At 45.6% G+C, this 21125-nt stretch overlaps 2 protein-coding genes across 8 annotated transcripts in view; both read left to right on the top strand.

Annotated features, from left to right (window-relative positions):
* prpf6 (PRP6 pre-mRNA processing factor 6 homolog (S. cerevisiae)) overlaps positions 1-9949 on the top strand; it is an 11873-nt gene extending 1924 nt beyond the window's left edge. Inside the window, exons 5-21 of the mRNA XM_034537548.1 lie at positions 1-150; positions 927-1040; positions 1127-1221; positions 1305-1461; positions 1841-2003; positions 3207-3325; positions 3409-3627; positions 4238-4360; positions 5359-5480; positions 5611-5749; positions 5861-5980; positions 6329-6505; positions 6592-6725; positions 7173-7264; positions 7673-7787; positions 7938-8064; positions 9076-9949. The exon at positions 1-150 is cut by the window's left edge and continues 27 nt beyond it. Of these exons, the coding sequence (XP_034393439.1) occupies positions 1-150; positions 927-1040; positions 1127-1221; positions 1305-1461; positions 1841-2003; positions 3207-3325; positions 3409-3627; positions 4238-4360; positions 5359-5480; positions 5611-5749; positions 5861-5980; positions 6329-6505; positions 6592-6725; positions 7173-7264; positions 7673-7787; positions 7938-8064; positions 9076-9228 (2319 nt within the window). The 3' untranslated portion in view covers positions 9229-9949. The remainder of the gene's footprint in view (positions 151-926; positions 1041-1126; positions 1222-1304; positions 1462-1840; positions 2004-3206; positions 3326-3408; positions 3628-4237; positions 4361-5358; positions 5481-5610; positions 5750-5860; positions 5981-6328; positions 6506-6591; positions 6726-7172; positions 7265-7672; positions 7788-7937; positions 8065-9075) is intronic.
* Positions 9950-13302: 3353 nt separating this feature from the next.
* On the top strand, positions 13303-15565 carry aar2 (AAR2 splicing factor). Of its 7 annotated transcripts, none has more exons than XM_034537553.1 (4): positions 13303-13414; positions 13594-14402; positions 14491-14720; positions 14963-15565. In XM_034537553.1, coding segments are annotated over exons 1-4 (1209 nt in total). In that variant the 5' UTR covers positions 13303-13412; the 3' UTR covers positions 15131-15565. The 7 variants fall into 7 exon arrangements, with proteins under 7 accessions (XP_034393444.1, XP_034393448.1, XP_034393447.1 ...); XM_034537557.1 differs by having other exon boundaries at positions 13304-13376; positions 13607-14402; XM_034537556.1 differs by having other exon boundaries at positions 13305-13387.
* The last annotated feature ends 5560 nt before the right edge of the window (positions 15566-21125 follow it).

Consider the following 21125-nt stretch of genomic DNA (forward strand, 5'->3'; position numbering starts at 1 on the left):
GAGTGGCTGAGCATCCCCGAGGTGGGAGATGCCCGCAACAAGCGGCAGAGGAATCCCCGCTATGAGAAACTCACCCCGGTCCCCGACAGCTTCTTCTCCAAACACCTGAAGACCGGAGAGAACCACACCAGCGTTGACCCTCTGCAAGGGGTCAGTGTACATACCAACATCCAGACGCACGTTACCTGAAGGACACACGGTGCAGTTCCAGCGTGCCCCAGCAGGAGTCACGATATCTCACTGCTGAGTGGATTCACACACAATTATGAGTGGATTTAATCGACTGTGAAAAAAAACTCTCAAGAATCGCAGAAAAGCACCATTTTAAATCTATTTAGCAGAAATATGCTCATATTTATAAATAATCAACAAAACTGAATGTTAAGTCGACCAAAATGAAGGGAACGGGAATTTCATCAACACTTGTTTTTTACCTCCACTTTGCACCAAAGGAGGAACTCCTTAGAGTCAACCCACTAAATTGTCTCATTTTCGGCCATGAATCAATAATTTATATGCGACTTGGGGACAATTTCACACAAATGTCCAATAACATGTAAACTGCAACATAACTGGTTCATGGAGGCACGAAATCACGAAGCAGTAATTCTAGTTTTACTTTAAAAATAACCACTAAGACTACCCTTAAAGTACCGGATCGACGAGCAGCTTCGTTGAAGGCGCCGTGACTTCTTACATTTGACATAATTTGCATGAATTCAGTGCACGGTATAGTTTGTCCCTGCAGCTTATGAGAGGCCCCACTTTAGAATCTTCACAGGTATCATTCACGTTGCTGAGAGAAGTGTCATAGGATCCTACGTTTCATAAGCCCCTCCCCCCCACCACCACCGCGCCGTAACATTATTCTCACACGGCGTAAAATAACGCTCCTCTCCATCACCACCGTGTCCTCTCTCCACCAGCTGGGAGGTCTGAGCACGCCGTACCCAGGAAGCATGACACCCGGGACTGGGGAGCTGGACATGAGGAAAATCGGTCAGGCCAGGAACACACTCATGGACATGAGGCTCAGCCAGGTAACCGACCGTCACCCTTCAACCCTCGTTTTCTGTCGTTCTCGCTGTGGAGACTCGGGGGGTTTATTGTTTTCTCTCACCTTCAGGTGTCTGACTCGGTGAGCGGGCAGACGGTGGTGGATCCTAAAGGTTACCTGACGGATCTCAACTCCATGATCCCCACCCACGGTGGAGACATCAGGTAGAGGGGGGACACGCTGGCGACTTCACGCGTTCACGGCGGTCGATAAAGATGTCTGACGGCGTGTCTTTTGGTTTCCGCAGTGACATCAAGAAGGCTCGTCTGCTGCTGAAATCGGTGAGGGAGACCAATCCTCATCACCCGCCGGCCTGGATCGCCTCCGCCAGGCTGGAGGAGGTCACCGGAAAACTGCAGGTGGCCAGGAACCTGATCATGAAAGGCACCGAAATGTGTCCTAAGGTAAAGGCTGGGGCATATTAAATATTGTAGGCAGGCAGTCGTACGGATGGATAGTATGCGGCTGGAAAAGTAGATAAATAGGTAGATGGATACGTAGCTAGATTGATAAGTAGGTGGATAGATAGGCTGACGGACAGATAGATGTACTTTATGTATCCCAATTTGGGAAATAATTGTGTTAGAGCAGCAGGGTATCCATGTCAAGAATATATAATACATTATAAATATATCAGACTGCAGCATTCAGAATAAATACACAAGATACAATACTATATTTAGATATAAAGGCAATCGGCTTTGTCGATTAGTCGTGTCCAGTGTGAGCTGAAACTGGTCCTTTGACCTCCCCATGACGTGATTGCTCCTCTTTGCCCACCAGAGCGAGGACGTGTGGCTGGAGGCCGCCCGGCTGCAGCCCGGCGACACCGCCAAGGCCGTGGTGGCGCAGGCCGTCCGCCACCTGCCGCAGTCCGTCCGCATCTACATCAGAGCGGCGGAGCTGGAGACGGACATCAGGGCCAAGAAACGAGTCCTCCGGAAGGGTGCGGCTATTGCGTCACATTTCATGTTCTGACTACACGGTAGATGTCGATGTTGCGTTGCTACGGGTTGCTAGGGCCGTGTCGCTGCCAAATGGAAGACGAGGATTCAAAACCGTCACCGTCGTCTCATTTAAAGCACTTAAAATGCCCCGCTTGTGATATTGCGTAACGGATTTAATAAGAGTTACATTTGCCAGCTGGGCTTCTGGCTTCCCTATCTGAAGCACGGTGTCAATGCCCCGACACACACACACACACACACACACACACACACACACACACACAGATACACACACACACACACAGATACACACACACACACACACACACACAGATACACATTTCCCAGCAGCATACCTCACTGACAGAGATAGATGTGGAGCTTCCTCTGTTGAAGATTCTCTCTCCGCCTCTACACGTTTCAGTTGCTTCTGCTCTACTTTTCTCCATTGCACACACACACACACACACACACACCGCTCTGCCTTCCCACCCAGATGTTTTGTAACTTCACTGCTGATGCAGGAAGTTTCTAAAATCTCAGTTCTAACATGTTCGTCCTTTCTCTTTGTTGTCGCTCGCGTGAGAAAACGAACAACGACTCGCCAAGAAATAAGTTGTTGTAGTTTTTGGCTTTGCCTAATTCTCATGTTCACAGAATGGAGCTTGAACGCATCGCAGTGCAAGTCGATGCAAACCTCGTTAGCCGCAGGATGGTCGCTGTGTAAAAATGGTGTCCAATCGGCTGAAAGCGGTTTTGATTGGTGCATCTTTTAGGATAACGGTGTAAAAGAGAAACCATTGCAGGAGGACCAGCTCGGATTATATTAATTTAGAACTGAACTTGCTTTTAACCGACTTACTTTAGGGGTACTTGAACGTCTCGGTAGGGGAGTTGAAGACTTTTGGCCCGGCTGAAGATTGGTCTCCCACCCCCGTTAACTCCGCCCCTAAATTTATATTGTTTAACCGATGAGGGCTTGAAAAAGAATGTGCCTGAATTCATTTAATTGTTCTCATTTATGAAGTATATGATTTTGTGATTCTTCAAACGTCTGCTCTACCCATTCAAGATAACGAGGCGATGTGGAAATGGGAACGCTTTACATTTGCTCCGCTCGTGATTTTATTTATTGTGATTTTGGGTCGTGATGATTCCATGAACGCAGAATGCAATAACAGTTTCAATCGTGACGCATTCAGCCCTGGAGAACGTGTCCAAGTCCGTCCGACTGTGGAAGACGGCTGTTGAGCTGGAGGAGCCGGAGGACGCCAGGATCATGCTGAGCAGAGCCGTGGAGTGTTGCCCGACGAGTGTGGAGGTACGCTCGGGCGTCCATTTTCAAAAAAAATTTCCCCTTAAAAGAGTCACAGGCGCCTCCGTCTAACTGCTCCCCCTCTCTAGCTGTGGCTGGCGCTGGCCCGGTTGGAGACGTACGAGAACGCCCGGCGCGTCCTCAACAAAGCTCGGGAGAACATCCCCACCGACCGCCACATCTGGATCACCGCCGCCAAGCTGGAGGAGGCCAACCTCAACACTCAGATGGTGGACAAGATCATCGACAGAGCCATCACGTCTCTGCGCGCCAACGGCGTGGAGATCAACCGAGAGCAGTGGATACAGGTGCGTTTGAGGGGGGGAAGAGAAAGTAGGAGTTTACGGCTGCCGGTGTATTTTTTTTTTTTAAAGTTCGGGACCACCTGAACAGGACTTTGAGGGGTTGAGACCCACACTGCATGACACACTTCAGATTGATCTGATAATGGAATATGTGTGCACCACGAGAACTCATCAAAAGGAAATTCTACATGTGGGAATTTACCTTTTTTTGTTTTCTATGATTTTTATTTCCACGATATCTATCTGCTGCTCCTATTAATGCTCTGAATATTCTATACAGAACCTTTTTAAATGGTCCAAATTGTCCCTTTAAATAAACAATGCTCGGCTGTTTGATCTGCGGGCAACAGAACACGAGCCAAAACGTTTGTTTTTGTTGTTGTTTTCTTCTCCTGGTGGAGCGTAGTTATTGTAGTCCGTTTGTTTATCGAGGCGCCAACAACGGGCGCTTCTCTGCGCTAGTTTACATGTTGTTGTTGTTGTTTTTTTTATATCTCCACCAAACGGTCGGGGTCGGTAGTTCGAAGCCTTTAACTCTCTCTCTTGCGTTCCTTTCTCCGGGGAACCGCCCACAAGCGTCCCCCTCCCTAAATGTTCCTCCTTCGTCGTGCAGGATGCAGAGGAGTGTGACAAAGCAGGCAGCGTGGCGACCTGCCAGGCCGTGATACGGGCCGTCATCGGGATCGGCATCGAGGAGGAGGATCGCAAGCACACGTGGATGGAGGATTCAGACAGCGTGAGTGCTATATGTATATATTTATATATTAGTATTATTATTCCTACATTTATGATTATATATAAATGGTATATATATTTATATATTATTATTCCTAGATTTATTATTATATATAAATAGTATATATTTTTATTTATTACTATTCCTACATTTATTATTATATATAAATAGTATATATATATTATTATTCCTACATTTATGATTATATATAAATAGTATATATATTTATATATTATTATTCCTACATTTATTATTATATATAAATAGTATATATATTTATTTATTATTATTCCTACATTTATTATTGTATATATATTATTATTCCTACATTTATTATTATATATAAATGGTATATATATTTATATATTATTTTTCCTACATTTATTATTATATATAAATAGTATATATATTATTATTATTCCTACATTTATGATATTATATATAAATGGTATATATATTGATGTATTATTATTTTTCCTACATTTATTATTATATATAAATAGTACATATATTATTATTATTCCTACATTTATGATATTATATATAAATGGTATATATATTGATGTATTATTATTTTTCCTACATTTATTATTATATATAAATAGTACATATATTATTATTATTCCTACATTTATGATTATATATAAATGGTATATATATATTTATATATTATTATTCCTACATTTATTATTATATATAAATAGTATATATATTATTATTATTCCTACATTTATGATTATATATAAATAGTATATATATTTATGTTATTCCTACATTTATTATTATATATAAATAGTGTGTATATATATATTTCTTTTTTTTTTGATATATATTATTATTCCTACATTTATTATTATATAGTATACATAGTGTGTGTGTATATATATATATATATTAATTAATTATAGTACACAATAAAAAAAATGGAGGTTCTTAGAACTGAGCTCTTTTGAGCTATTACAAGTTTTCGGGGGTTTAACTCGTCTGCTGCGTTTCAGTGCGTGTCCCACGGAGCGCTGGAGTGTGCCAGGGCCATCTATGCCCACGCCCTGCAGGTGTTCCCCAGCAAGAAAAGTGTCTGGCTCCGAGCGGCCTACTTTGAGAAGAATAACGGCACCAGGTGACCACATCTTCTTCTTCTTCTTCTTCCTCTAAGCGGTTCTAGTCAAAAGCCGCGTTACCGTCTTCGGTTGTTGTTGTTAACGTTCTGCGTCTCCTCCTCCCACCCACGACTCTCCCCGTCACCCCAGGGAGTCTTTGGAGGCCCTGCTCCAGAGGGCCGTGGCCCACTGTCCCAAAGCGGAGGTCCTGTGGCTGATGGGAGCCAAGTCCAAGTGGCTGGCCGAGGACGTGCCCGCCGCCAGAAGTATCCTCGCGCTGGCCTTCCAGGTGACGATGCCGAGGTCACGCGACCTTTTGCCCCCCCCTCTCTCCCCCGTGTCTAACACTGCTCTCCTCCTTCTCTCTCCTCCTCCTCTCTCCTCCTCCCTTTTTTTGTAGGCTAACCCCAACAGCGAAGAGATCTGGCTGGCTGCCGTCAAGCTGGAGTCTGAGAACAACGAGTACGAGAGAGCCCGCCGCCTGCTGGCCAAGGCCCGCAGCAGCGCCCCAACGGCCAGGGTGAGTGTGCACGGGGCATTTTGGGATGTTTTGAGCGGTCCTCCCTTTCTTCAAAAGGCCCGTTTGAGGAGCCTGAGAGGAGCCCGATCTGTCAGATAAGACGACCAACGAAGCAGCATTTAGTCGTTCCTGCGTGTGAACGCCGGTCCGGTATTTGCGTTGCGTAATCGAGGGGGGCCGACTACGGAAATATTTTATTTTATTTTTTTACTTTTTATCTTTTTACTGAAATGTGAGAACACGGCCGAGTGGGAGGATTTAACCGGTGCACTTCGTGGGTCCGGTCTGTACATATTTCCTTCTGTGTGTGTTTGCGTGTTTTAACTGTAATTCATTCTTCTTCTCCAGGTGTTCATGAAGTCCGTGAAGCTGGAGTGGGTGTTGGGCAACATCGACGCCGCCCAGGAGCTGTGCACCGAGGCCCTGAAACACTACGAGGACTTCCCCAAGCTGTGGATGATGAGAGGCCAGATAGAAGAGCAGGGGGAGAACATGGATAAGGCCAGAGAGGCCTACAACCAAGGGGTGAGGAGGGCTCGGTTCCTACCAATGAAGTGCACGACTGAATCAATAAGTGGGGGGAATTAATTTGTTTGTTTGTTTTTGTTTAGTTGAAAAAGTGTCCCCACTCGGGGGGGCTGTGGCTGCTGCTGTCACGTCTGGAGGAGCGAGTGGGACAGCTGACCAGAGCCAGAGCGATCCTGGAGAAGGCTCGCCTCAAGAACCCCCAGATCCCCGAGCTGTGGTGAGCTGGGCTCCGATTGGCCAGTCTTTCTGTCAGGGGGCGGGACTTTGCGAAGGGTCAATTTAATATACGCAAAATTTATTTTTTTATTTTATTTTATTTTATTTTATTTTACTTTATTTTATTTTATTTATTTATGTGATTTGCATGTCGAGTAATTAGAAATATTTACTTTGGGAGTCAAGTGGCTTCCTTCTTTCACCTTATTGTTTTTACTGGATGTTTTAAATCTTATTTACTTAAAAAAAACTACTTAGAATCAATGTATATATATATATATATATATATATATATATATATATATAATTAATTTTTTATATATATATTAAATATATTTATTATAAATAAATATATATATATAATTATTTATATATATATATATATATATATATAAAAATAAATAAATGCTTCATGTGTGTATGTTTCTAAAATGATCACATTAACCAGGTTGGAGTCGGTCAGGCTGGAGTTCCGCGCCGGACTGAAGAACATCTCCAACACCCTGATGGCCAAAGCCCTGCAGGAGTGCCCCAATTCAGGTGAGAACAAAGTCTCACCCCCCTTTTTTCAGAAAAAAACCAGCTTTTTACTTTTATCTAAGTCGGCCTTTAAGAAGTCATCCAATTTGAAATCATGAGGTCTTTATTTAAATAGTTACCTTGTTTTTCTCTTTCTTTTAATAAATTATGTAATTCTTTTTTAATTTTTTTTTTATAACCGAAGCCAAGATAATGCTTAACTCTTTATTACATCAATATTCTTTATTTTTTATTATACCACCTGCTGGCGCTCCATAAACCTGACATTTATTTACCCGTCACGCAGAAAGAGAAAATCAAAACGATCCAGAGAGCAAAGTTTACTTGTCTTACTATGTCTTAATGTTTTAATGCAACGGCTAAGCCGGTAATAGGAGGTTAACATGTTCTCGTGCTTCTCCCTGTCAGGTATCCTGTGGGCCGAGGCCGTGTTTCTGGAGGCCCGGCCCCAGAGGAAGACCAAGAGCGTGGACGCGTTGAAGAAGTGCGAACACGATCCCCACGTCTTGCTCGCCGTCGCCAAGTACGACGAGTCTTCTTCTCTAAAGTTCTGGTTCTTACTCCAGTGTCGTGGTGCTTTGAATTCATTTTACCCTGTGCTCTCTCTCTTTCTTTCTCTCTCTCTCTCTCTCTCTCTCTCACACACACACACACACACACACACACACGTCAGGTTGTTCTGGAGCGAGCGTAAGATCTCCAAAGCCAGAGAGTGGTTCCTCCGGACGGTGAAGATCGAGCCCGACCTCGGAGACGCCTGGGCTCTGTTCTACAAGTTTGAGCTGCAGCACGGCACGGAGGTGAGGAGGGGGGGGGAGGAGAGTGAGTGTGTGTGTGTGTGTGTGTGAGGGACGTGTGTGTGTGTGTGAGGGACGTGTGTGTGTGTGTTTGAGGGACGTGTGTGTGTGTGTGAGACGTGTGTGTGAGGGACGTGTGTGTGAGGGACGTTTGTGTGTGTGGGACGTGTTTGTGTGTGTGTGTGTGTGTGACTTGTGTGTAACTTGTGTGTGTGACTTGTGTGTGTGTGACTTGTGTGTGTGGGACGTGTGTGTGTGTGTGTGTGGGACGTGTGTGTGTGTGTGTGTGTGAGGGACGTGTGTGTGTGTGTGTGAGGGACGTGTGTGTGTGTGTGAGGGACGTGTGTGTGTGAGGGACGTGTGTGTGAGGTGTGTGTGTGTGAGGGACGTGTGTGTGAGGGACGTGTGTGTGAGGGACGTGTGTGTGAGGGACGTGTGTGTGAGGGACGTGTGTGTGTGTGTGAGGGACGTGTGTGTGAGGGACGTGTGTGTGAGGGACGTGTGTGTGTGTGGGACGTGTTTGTGTGTGTGTGTGTGTGTGTGTGTGACTTGTGTGTAACTTGTGTGTGTGACGTGTGTGTGTGTGACTTGTGTGTGTGACTTGTGTGTGTGTGACTTGTGTGTGTGACTTGTGTGTGTGTGTGACTTATGTGTGTAACTTGTGTGTGTGACTTGTGTGTGTGTGTGTGTGACTTGTGTGTGTGTGTGACTTGTGTGTGTGACTTGTGTGTGTGTGTGACGTGTGTGTGTGTGTGACTTGTGTGTGTGTGTGACGTGTGTGTGTGTGTGTGACTTGTGTGTGTGACTTGTGTGTGTGTAACTTGTGTGTGTGACTTGTGTATGTGAGTTGTGTGTGACTTGTGTGTGTGACTTGTGTGTGTGACTTGTGTGTGTGACTTGTGTGTGTGACTTGTGTGTATAACTTGTGTGTGTGACTTGTGTGTGACTTGTGTGTGTAACTTGTGTGTGAGTTGTGTGTGTAACTTGTGTATCTCTGGTTGTGCGTCGCTCCAGGAGCAGCAGGAAGAGGTGAGGAAGCGCTGTGAGAACGCGGAGCCTCGCCACGGAGAGCTCTGGTGCGCCGAGTCCAAACACGTCCTGAACTGGCAGAAGAAGACGGGAGAGATCTTGGCGGGGGTGGCCGGCAAGATCAAGAACACCTTCTGAGACCCGGGTGGGGGGGCGCTTTAGACTGGAAGAAACAACAACAACAACAACAACAACAACAACCTGGAGGAAACGTCTCCGGACCTGCTGATTTAATGTCTCAGAATCTGGTTTAATGAGGACGTTTGATTGGTCGATGAATCTGTTGTCGTCGGGTAGAACTGCGGTTTTCGTAGTCCCAAAACCTGGAAATGAGTTTCAATTTTTTTTCTCCACTTCCTGGTCCCTCAATGTGTGTTTTTTTTAATTATTTTATTTTCATGTGTTTTTGGTTAGACGTCCTGTAATGAGGTCACGAGCTGAAGAGATCTTCTTTTTAACGTTTTGTTCGGCGATATATATATAAAACATGTCGGTAAATACTTGTGCGTTCGCGTCCTCGTGTGTACCGACTGCATCCACACACACACACACACACACACACACACACACACACACACAGCTTGTTTTTCCCACCCCTGAACAGCCCGGTGGTCCAGTCGGATGGTTCTGAAGGCCTCGTTCTCTCAGGCTCCTTCTGGCCCAACGCTCTCTCAGATGTTACCTGAGCTGCACCTGAAGCGTCACCGTGACAACGGGAGCCGCTTGACTAAAGAGAAACGCACACCTGCTCGACTCTTGAACCCACCGCTGAACTTCAGAGATGTCCAAGTCGTGGTCTTGATTTAAAACCCAGAGTATAAATGTGATTTTTTTTAATAAAAGTGATGATGCTGCTGGTGTTTATTTAGTTTTTTTTTTTTATAGTAAAGGTTTAAAAGTCAGAGGCAATCCGTTATTTCCTTTCATATCGATTAGTTTTCACGTTTCAGTCTATTTTTTTTATTTTTTATTCTGTCATTGTGAAGTTTTTGTGTAAAAATGTGAAGCGAACTCCCAACTTTTTACAGTACGATTGGAACGGCACTCTTGTTGTCGACACTTATTTGTTTAAAAAAAAATAATATACAAATTAATTTGAGGAATTGTATTTATGCCCACGTGTGACTTCCTGTCTCCTAGTGGCACATAAACTAATGAAAACACTCAATAAACAAGAGACACTGTTGCGCAACTTCCTGTTTCTCCCAAAAACAATTCATGTTATACAAACAGTTTTTTATTGTTTATCTGAATGTTGAAATGTAAAAGTGCACATTTAATTTCAAAGATCCTCTCGTGCACGCGCAGCATTTTTTAGATTCCTTTTGTTTGGAGCTGTCACTTTTTTTGTGGGCTATATTTTTTAAACCCCATAACGTTTGGTATCTGGGGGGGGGGGGGGGGCTCTCTCACACACACACACACACACACACACACACACACGTACCCGATTACACAACTCTTCCTCCGCATCGCGTCCGTCTGAAACCGAAAGGACGGAGGCGCGTGATTGATGGCTGCACGTTCTCCTCCGCCGGCGACCAGCGCTCCGTGACGGGCACGGACACCGGAGCCGCCGCGGGGGGTAGGGGGCTTTTTTGGGGTGTAATGTTGTAAACCGAGCGCCACATCGGAAGTCTGCCCGCCGCCGAGGAAGTGTGAAAAAAACAAAACACAGATTTAATAAAAAAAAAAAGAAGAAAAAAAAAGTTATATATTTATTTTGTTTGCAGACTGAGCGCGCGCACGGATCGGGACGAGGCTGCTTCCTTTGGGTCTCTCTGCTGCTGCTGATGGAGTGGCTTTGCTCGCCTGACGGTCCTGCGGCATATCATGATAAATGGTAAAAAAAAAACGACGCGGGGTCGAACATCTGGTGCGTATTTACGCACGAGGAGCAGCCGGGCTGGTGTGGAGACGGACCCGGAGTCCACTGCGCCGCTGCACTTCATCACAGTGGACTCATGGGGGGCAACGCACACATTAAAAAAAGAAAAGGAGCAGCTGGACTCAACTGATTCACGTTTATTTGTTTTTATCTCCTCGTAAATCCAGTTTTTCTTTGCATGATGTGTTTGACCTTCTCTCTCTCTCTCTCCCTCTCTCTCTCCCCCTCTCTCTCCATCCGTTCTTTTCTTCCAGTGTGTGACTGCTCTACTCCGTCGCGTCCTGGCGGTTCTCTTGTTGGCCACCGCTTGTGGGAGACGTAGCTGTAACTACAAAGAGATCCTGGTCTCCTACAGACACGTTGTCCTGGTTGAGCTGCAGAATCTGGTACGAGGTCTCTGCATTTTAATAGAGTTTATTTGGATTTATTTGCTCCATTAATGTGTTTTTTTTGCAAAAATGTATTGCAAAATACTATATTTACTATATACTATATATATATGTCTTATATAATTCTTTGTATTATTTGTTACATACTACATGGAATGTGTGCATTTAATAGAGACAATGTTTATTTGGATTTATTTGCTCCATTAATGTTTCTTTTGCAAAAATGTATTGCAAAATACTTTAAAGTCTTTTTTTTGGGTATATTTTGACTATATTTTTGACATAACCAACCAGGATTTTTAAAGAATTTTCTTTCGATATATTAAACTAACTTATTTATGAACAATTACAACTATTTTATGACTTTTTTTCTTTTATTTAAGTCAGTTGCAGCTGCGATTAAACACGTGGGAGCAATAATGCTCAAATACCTCGTGATCGGCTGCACTGCTTTAATAGTTTGCAACAGTAGAGCTGATGTTTGGAATAAATCCATATTTGCATTTATGATTTATTATTCTTTGCAGAATTTGACCGGCTCATTGAATACAGCCAAAGTGAGAGACCCCTGTCCCTCAGGAAAGGTAAACGTCACTTCCGTGTGTGCACCTTCAGCACCATGGACAGGGGGACGATAACCAGGTTCATACCCATAATGTGCACGTGTTGGCTCGATGGTTGACGTGCTGCTGCTCCTCTGCAGGCGCACCGCATCCTGGTCTCCATCTACGGCGTGACGCAGCAGGTGAGGTGTCAGAGGAGCGGCGGGCGGATGTCTGACCTGGAGAAGCCGCTGGCGAGCATGGAGCACGTCATCGGGCACAACTGCAGCCCGGATGATCTGGTGAGGAGAAAGGAGGGCGGGGGGAGCTCTGTTCTGTCCTCGGGGTCCATCCATTTCCTCCCCCACGATGAACGAGGACACACCAAAGAGCAAAAGACTGCATCGCACGGAAAAAAAAGAACATCCTACTAATTATAAGACATTTTGATGCATAATGAATCTTTTTTTGTTGTTGTTCTTTCAGGGGAAGAAAGTCTCGTGTTCAGCCGTCCAGAAAACACGAGGAAAGAAGAGAAAGAGGAACAGGTTGATCCGCGTCATCAAGGCCCTGATCTCCTGTTGGCAGAAGCTTCTCAGCGTCTCTCCAAGTAGAACATGAGGCCACAGACCTTCTGGCTGTTTAGTCCTCCGGTTCTCTGTGTTCTGTGTGTTAGAACTCTCCCAGACTTTGCATGAATTGAATTAGTTAACCACAGATAAGATAAAGATATCCACACTACTCTCAGAATATGCACATTTTCCAAAGTTTTGTTGTCTTTGTGAAGCATATGTGGGTCATGGTACTCATCTTCTGTCTTTCATATTTCAGAGCTTATGCAATATAATAAAACAGACTTTTTTGTCTGATTACTATACTCATGAGTCCTGGTACTGTCATAACCATCGGTCAAAGGCGCTAATGATAACGATTTCATAATCATCTGTCATAGCTACTATGAAAATTATACATAAGTATTATAAAATAATATTGAATTGTAGAAATAATAATAATATTAATGAATAGAATATATATGATAATACAATAACAATTGTAATATATTTAATATTGTTGTAACTAACATTATATTTTATTATATTATTAATGACAATAATTCTCCAATATATTTAGAAATAGTACTTTCAAAATCAGCGTACAACAATCAGACAGTTTACAATACATACTACAAAAAGGATAAAGTAAAAACAAATAAAAGTTTAAAAAAATAAAAAATAAATAAAAAAAGACTAACACTTCAAGCAAATCATTGCGATGACGTCATAAAAACACAAAACAACGTGATATTTATCTCACATTCTGACCGGACATCGGCTTTAAAACCCTTATTACCCAAAACCGGAACCCATCTGCTGCGGAACTGTTTCCGCCCGGAGCGAAAGACGCGTTGCACAGCGCCAAACCAAACGGCTCCTCGTCAACGACACGAAACGTCAACAACTTCACGAGGTATCGTTGCGGTAAAAAAAAACACATTTTCTTTAAATGTACGTTTAAAACTTTAGTTATATTTATATTTTATCTATAAATATTTATCTATAAATAAATATATATATATATATTTTAAGGCAGCATCACTCCGCGTTAGCTGTCGGGACGAAGCTTTAGTTACACCTGTCGAGGGTCTTCCTGGGAACCATAAACTCTCAATCTCGTGTTTCCCGAGGTTCGTTTTTAAGTCGAGACCCCTCGACGGAGCGGACATGGCCAACAGCAGCAACACCGGCGTCGACATGGACCCGGATGTGGCTCGGAGGCTGTTCGAGGAGGGGGCCACCCTGGTGCTGCTGGGCGTCCCCCTGGGCACCGAGGTGGGGATCGACTGCAAGAGCTGGCAGGTCGGTCCCCGCTTCAAGGGCGTGAAGATGATCCCCCCCGGCCTGCACTTCCTCCACTACTGCTCCGTCAACTCCCCCAGCTGTGGAGGAGAGGTGGGCCCGAAGACGGGCCTCTTCCTCACGCTCCGCCCCCGGGACGTCCTGCTGGCCACCTGGGACCCCGAAGAGGAGGACCTGGACTTCTCCGCCTCCGGGAACGAGGAGGAGGTGAGCCGCGTCAGGGCCACCCTACGCGACCTGGACCCCTTCCTGGGGCCCTACCCGTACGAGGTGATGAGGAAGTGGGTGTCCCTCACCGACCGGCTGAGCGAGGAGGTGGCGAACCGCCTGCAGCCGCTCTCGGGGCGCGTCTGCGCCTTCAGCGACGTCATCCCCGAGCGGCAGCTCACGCACACCAAGGACCGGGCGGAGCAGCCGAGGAACGACGCGGCGTGCCGCAGCATGAAGGAGGGGCTGGACCGCCTCCCCAGGATGAAGCCGAGGGAGGGCACGGAGATGCGCTTCTCCGTCGTCCCCGAGAAGAAGTACCCTCCCGGGGCGACGCCGGCCGAGATCACCCAGTGCAGCCTGGACCAGAGCTACGCCCTGGAGGCGGTGCTGCAGGAGCACCACCAGCTGCAGCCCCTCGACCTGCTGGGTGAGTGTCGGATGCTCTTCTTCTTCTTCTTCTTCTTCTTGTTCTCGACATACCGCACGCCGCCTACATCTCGGTCTCCTCCTCTCAGGCGAGCTGCAGTTCGCCTTCGTGTGCTTCCTCATCGGGAACGTCTACGAGTGCTTCGAGCACTGGAAGAGCCTCCTGGCGCTGCTCTGCCGGTCGGAGGCGGCCATGCGGACGCGCACGCCGCTCTACCTGGGGCTCGTGGCCGTGCTCTACCACCAGCTCGGGGAGATCCCGCCCGACTTCTTCGTGGACATCGTGTCCCAGAGCAACTTCCTCACGTCCACGCTGCAGGTAGGGAGACGCGCTACTTCAACCCAGAGAGAGGGAGAGAGAGAGAAATGGGTAGGGTGAGAAGGAGTGTGAAAAAGATGGAGGGTGAGAGAACTGGACAGCTGGACAATATCGCCCCATATTGCAGTTTGTGTGGAGGAATAAAATAATGTAGAATGTCAAAGCCTGCCTACGTCGTTGTTGTTGTTGTTGTTGTTGTTGTTGTTGTTAAGGATGTTCACCTTTCCATCCTCACACATCAGGACTTCTTCCAGTTCGCCGGCGGCCCCGGGGTGGACGCCACTCTGCGCAAGAGAGCCGAGAAGTTCAAAGCTCACCTGACCAAGAAGTTCCGCTGGGACTTCGACGCCGACTTGGACGACTGCGACCCCGTGGTGGTGGAGCTGCCCGAGGGCGTGGCGGCGGACTGAGGCCGCGGGTTCGATGCCCGGAAGCGTCGACTGGACTGAAAATAATCGGGGACACCGAGGGTGAGCGGTGGAGGGCAGAAGACACCTTCTCTTATATGTGTACGCACCATGTTCTGTGGCGGTGGCGCCCTCTGGTGGTGGGTTCCTCTAAGTCGCCATGACGCTGTTTATTGACAAAATCCGCCCCTCCCAAAAAAAAATCAATGAACTACAAACGGTGTCACACACAGAGCCGTTATCTTCCTCATCGATGATGATGATGATGACACACATAGTAACCGCATCGGTGGAGACACTTTGCTTTTTTTATACAAGTGATTCTAGATATGCAGGATTGAGCGAAAAGGAAATTAAAGTATAGTATTGTGTGACTGTAACTGGTCCACCTCGTGTTGTTATTAAAAAATAAATCATGCTTTTTGTTTGTTGAACGTTTTTTTTGTTTTGTTTTTCTGAAAAAACAACAAACACTTTTGGTACTAAAATAAACGGCGTTCTCACGCAATCCTGAAAAATGTTGTGGAAAACAAAAAGTTACGTTCAGAGTAACGTTGGAAATACTTTTGGGGATTATTTTGGGTTTTGTCGTGGAAACGCCTCCGTTTGGTTGTTTGTTTCAAATATATTATATTATTAATATTTCAAAACAACGAATAGGCGCCAAAAAAAAAACCCTCCGCGGTTTCACTTCAAAATGCGGCAGGAAAAAAAAAAATATACGTCACATGACAGGAAATGTTTAACTTTTGTAGCCGTAAGCGGGCGTGATTAGTCCGGTTGTACCCCAGTGCATCATGGGGGAAACCGGCCGGGCCGTCGGCAGATCAGAGAGCTGATTGGCTCTTTGGATTTTGACAACGAACAAAGACTTGTAGAAAACCCTATTTTTACTGTGTAATATTTAATGCTGGATTGTCACGTAATAGTCTCATGTGTAATATAAAAACTGATATTCTGTGATTAATGATAATAATAATAGCTCCATATATAGCTTATTTATGTAACACTAATCAAAACAAGCAGCAAAGGGCTTCACATAAAATGAACAAAGGACTGCTTACAGTGACAGAAACACACACATTCCCACATAAATAATAATAATAATCCACGATAATAAATCAGATCGAAGTCTGCAAACCAACAGGAAGTAGCCGTTTCCTTGACTTCCTGTTTATTCTCTGAAGGAAGCTTAAACAACGTCCACTTTCCAGGCGAATGAGCCTCATAATGGGGGAATAAAAACAATAAAATTAAAGGATCCATAAGCGTAAAGTGTGATCTTTAACTGTCCACCATCACTGTAAATGTCCTGGAATACCATCTCGAGAAAAGAGTGGAACAAGTTTCAGTTTTGAACGTTGACGCGTGTTTCAATATGCTGAGAGAGGAGCGTGATCTCTCTTTCCTCCACTAGATGGCGGTGACGTGCTTCTCTTGTCTTAATTGTAGTCATGTGAATCCATGGAGTCTGGGCCCGTTTGATGGAGCTCCAAACACCAACACAATAAGATCCATTCTCCTCCCCGGAGACGGTTGTTATTTCCATCTTTTGAAGCCAATTAGACGGAAGAAAAAAATTAAAATGACCGCCAATTATTCCTCGTTCCTCTCTGGGGATCGAGTGCTGTGGACGTCGTCAACGACAACGGGTCTTTAAAAATTGCACTGTTGGGACTTTCATGATGGGAAAACACTGTGAAAGGTTTAACATGAAAATAAGAACAACTCCCAGACATGTCAATCACCTTGTAGCCACGCCCCTAAAGCATCCCCTGCTTTATGGTCTGTTTGACTCTAAATGACCATAATTTACTAAATGAACATCACGCTGTATTGAAGAAGACTTGAAACTAGAGATTGAGACCAAAAACTAATGTTTACAATGTTTACTGAGGGAATACATCAAGAGAAGTAGAGTCATTTATATAGACTTCTATACAACCAGAGGAGTCGCCCCCTGGTAGTCAGGAGAGAGACTGCAGCTTTAACACATGAAGCATAGACTTCTATACAACCAGAGGAGTCGCCCCCTGGTGGTCAGGAGAGAGAATGCAGCTTTAACACATGAAGCATAGACTTCTATACAACCAGAGGAGTCGCCCCCTGGTGGTCAGGAGAGAGAATGCAGCTTTAACACATGAAGCATAGACTTCTATACAACCAGAGGAGTCGCCCCCTGGTGGTCACTAGAGAGAATGCAGCTTTAACACATGAAGCATAGACTTCTATACAACCAGAGGAGTCGCCCCCTGGTGGTCAGGAGAGAGAATGCAGCTTTAACACATGAAGCGTAGACTTCTATACAACCAGAGGAGTCGCCCCCTGGTGGTCAGTAGAGAGAATGCAGCTTTAACTCATGAAGCATAGACTTCTATACAACCAGAGGAGTCGCCCCCTGTTGGTCAGTAGAGAGAATGCAGCTTTAACACATGAAGCATAGACTTCTATACAACCAGAGGAGTCGCCCCCTGGTGGTCAGGAGAGAGAATGCAGCTTTAACACATGAAGCGTAGACTTCTATACAACCAGAGGAGTCGCCCCCTGGTGGTCAGGAGAGAATGCAGCTTTAACACATGAAGCATAGACTTCTATACAACCAGAGGAGTCGCCCCCTGGTGGTCAGTAGAGAGTATGCAGCTTTAACACATGAAGCATAGACTCTTTCCGATCTCTCCTTTCCCATCAGATCAGTGAGCTGCAGCACGGAGCTCCACAAGCTGTTGGCCAGAGTAAACACAGGCTGCTCTATTCCCCCCCCCCCCATTCAAGAGGATGTGTGTGTGCGAGACTAACCAAGACTTGTTTTTTTTCATCAATTATTAAACGAGTCAGGTGTTTGGATCATGTGTGCATGGAATGAATGAATCATGAATTGACACAGTTGTTTCTAATCACCCCATTAATAAAATAAATGGCTACATCACGATTGATCTTTCTCCTGAGAGAGAGAGAGAGAGAGAGAGAGAAAGAGAGAGAGAGGATGTGAACAATATTTTCTGCTGAAGTGATTCAAGTGAGATGATTCAGGCAAAAACATATTTTTTTTGTTTATTTTGGTCTATTTAACTTCCATCAAAGCGTCTTTCTTTCCGACTAGAGGAAAGAAAACCTCAAAATAAACATGTTTATTTTACTACTTTTACTACTATTTGCGTCTAGTTTTTTTTAAAAACGTGTAATACAATAACTCCTCCTCTTAATGTCAGTGTTCCATCCAAATATCTTTCACCCCCCCTGCCCCCCCTCACCTGCCCATCACATGACTAACTTCCATTGTTACTGTGTGTGTGTGTGTGTGTGTGTGTGTGTGTGTGTGTGTGTGTGTGTGTGTGAGGGCTTGGAGGTGTAAGCGAACCTCTTTCTGGTAAGTAATAAAAGAAGAGGCACATTTCTTCTTCCTGCATCATTATGTCCAGTTTAACTTGAGCCGCCGCTGTAAAATTTAATAGATGGCGTCTTTGGCTTTGAGGACGGTTATTTTTGGCGGTTTAGAAAAAGGAAACAGCAAATAAAAATGTATTTTAAAGAGCACTTAGCGAGTGGAAGACGTTGACACGTTAAATGTCGTTTTTTTGGGGGGGGTTTGAAAAACTGGTTCATGAAAAAGTTGTCGTTTGACTTAAGGGAACATTGTGCAGCGTTCGGGGTCGACTATGTTGGCAGAAATGTAATGTAATATTAATATGTATGTTTTTCTTTATGTGTGTGACGACGCTGCACCCTTAAAATAATTTGAACTTACGGTTCAACGACCAGCTTTTTGAGCCTGAGCCTTCGGCCTCATCTCCTGGTCCTTCTATAGAAGTCCATGCTTCACGTGTTAAAGCTGCATTCTCTCTCCTGACCACCAGGGGGCGACTCCTCTGGTTGTATAGAAGTCTATGCTTCACGTGTTAAAGCTGCATTCTCTCTCCTGACCACCAGGGGGCAACTCCTCTGGTTGTATAGAAGTCGATGCTTCATGTGTTAAAGCTGCATTCTCTCTCCTGACCACCAGGGGGCGACTCCTCTGGTTGTATAGAAGTCTATGCTTCACGTGTTAAAGCTGCATTCTTTCTCTTGACCACCAGGGGGCGACTCCTCTGGTTGTATAGAAGTCTATGCTTCATGTGTTAAAGCTGCATTCTCTCTACTGACCACCAGGGGGCGACTCCTCTGGTTGTATAGAAGTCTATGCTTCATGTGTTAAAGCTGCATTCTTTCTCTTGACCACCAGGGGGCGACTCCTCTGGTTGTATAGAAGTCTATGCTTCATGTGTTAAAGCTGCATTCTCTCTACTGACCACCAGGGGGCGACTCCTCTGGTTGTAAAGAAGTCTATGCTTCATGTGTTAAAGCTGCATTCTCTCTCCTGACCACCAGGGGGCGACTCCTCTGGTTGTATAGAAGTCTATGCTTCATGTGTTAAAGCTGCGGCGACTCTGGTTGTATAGAAGTCTATGCTTCATGTGTTAAAGCTGCATTCTCTCTACTGACCACCAGGGGGCGACTCCTCTGGTTGTATAGAAGTCTATGCTTCACGTGTTAAAGCTGCATTCTCTCTCCTGACCACCAGGGGGCGACTCCTCTGGTTGTATAGAAGTCTATGCTTCATGTGTTAAAGCTGCATTCTCTCTACTGACCACCAGGGGGCGACTCCTCTGGTTGTAAAGAAGTCTATGCTTCATGTGTTAAAGCTGCATTCTCTCTCCTGACCACCAGGGGGCGACTCCTCTGGTTGTATAGAAGTCTATGCTTCATGTGTTAAAGCTGCGACTCCTCTGGTTGTATAGAAGTCTATGCTTCATGTGTTAAAGCTGCATTCTCTCTACTGACCACCAGGGGGCGACTCCTCTGGTTGTATAGAAGTCTATGCTTCACGTGTTAAAGCTGCATTCTCTCTCCTGACCACCAGGGGGCGACTCCTCTGGTTGTATAGAAGTCTATGCTTCGTGTGTTAAAGCTGCATTCTCTCTTCTGACCACCAGGGGGTGCCCCCCCCCCCCCCGCCCCCTCCAGGTGCGTTCCTCCTCACGCTTCATGCTGTAGATCACTCTGAAAGGTGCAGGATTTGTTTTGTCACACAGGGAGTTCTTTAAAAAAAAAAGTGCAGAAGAAGTCCCCCTACTTTATTCCCACGTCTCTTTAACAGTATATCTTCCTCTTCCTGTCTCCTCTGTGTACTTGTTCTTCTTCTTCCTCTTCTTCCCATCCCTCTCTTTCCTACCACATCCCTCTGCTCTTCCTCCGTCCGGCTTTAAACTTGACTCATGGGTACAGTCATCCGGAGCGTTGGATCTGATCTGTTATCAGTATTTTCTAGCTGGCCCCGTCCGCTCCTCTCGAAAACAACTGGCTCGTAATCATCGGCAGACCAAAAGTAAATAACTCTTAATTACGTCTTTCTTTAAAGTCGTTCCCCTCAACGCTCTCCGGCTCCGACTCTCCCTCCAGTGTCGCTGGCCCGAATCCCAGACACGTCTCAGCCGATCGGCCCTGATCGAGGCCCCCGAGCCGCCCCGCCGTCCCATCCCACTGCAATTACGTCCCGTCTAATTTGGACAGGCTTCTGTCAGTGTGTGTGTGTGTGTGTGTGTGTGTGTGTGTGTGTCGGCCTCCATGTTGTGGCCAGGAGGCCGTTTTCCTATATCGATGTTATACCACAGGCAGTAAACAGCAACACGGGATGCACGCCGGTGAGCTCAGCGATCTGGTCAAAAGCTGGTACGCAGACATGACCAAAGGGGTTCGAGGTTTTGGCTAACGTGTCGATGGGAAACTGGCGAAGAAAGCGACGGGAACGCACAGCGATGGCGTCGTCCCGACCCGGGTCGACTCTTTAACTCTCATTCAGATGTTCCTTCGTGGTTCAGGACGGTTTCGTGGATCTCACAGTGACGCTCGACACCCCCGGAGAGGTCGGAAGGAGACGTTAAACGTTAGCAGAGTACGTTAGCACGTCGTTAACTGCCGTTAGCACGCTAGCTAGCTGCTGAAGGTACGCTGAATGTAGTTT

The sequence above is a fragment of the Cyclopterus lumpus genome, chromosome 7 (assembly GCF_009769545.1).
Source record: "Cyclopterus lumpus isolate fCycLum1 chromosome 7, fCycLum1.pri, whole genome shotgun sequence".
In the NCBI taxonomy this organism is placed as follows: domain Eukaryota; kingdom Metazoa; phylum Chordata; class Actinopteri; order Perciformes; family Cyclopteridae; genus Cyclopterus; species Cyclopterus lumpus.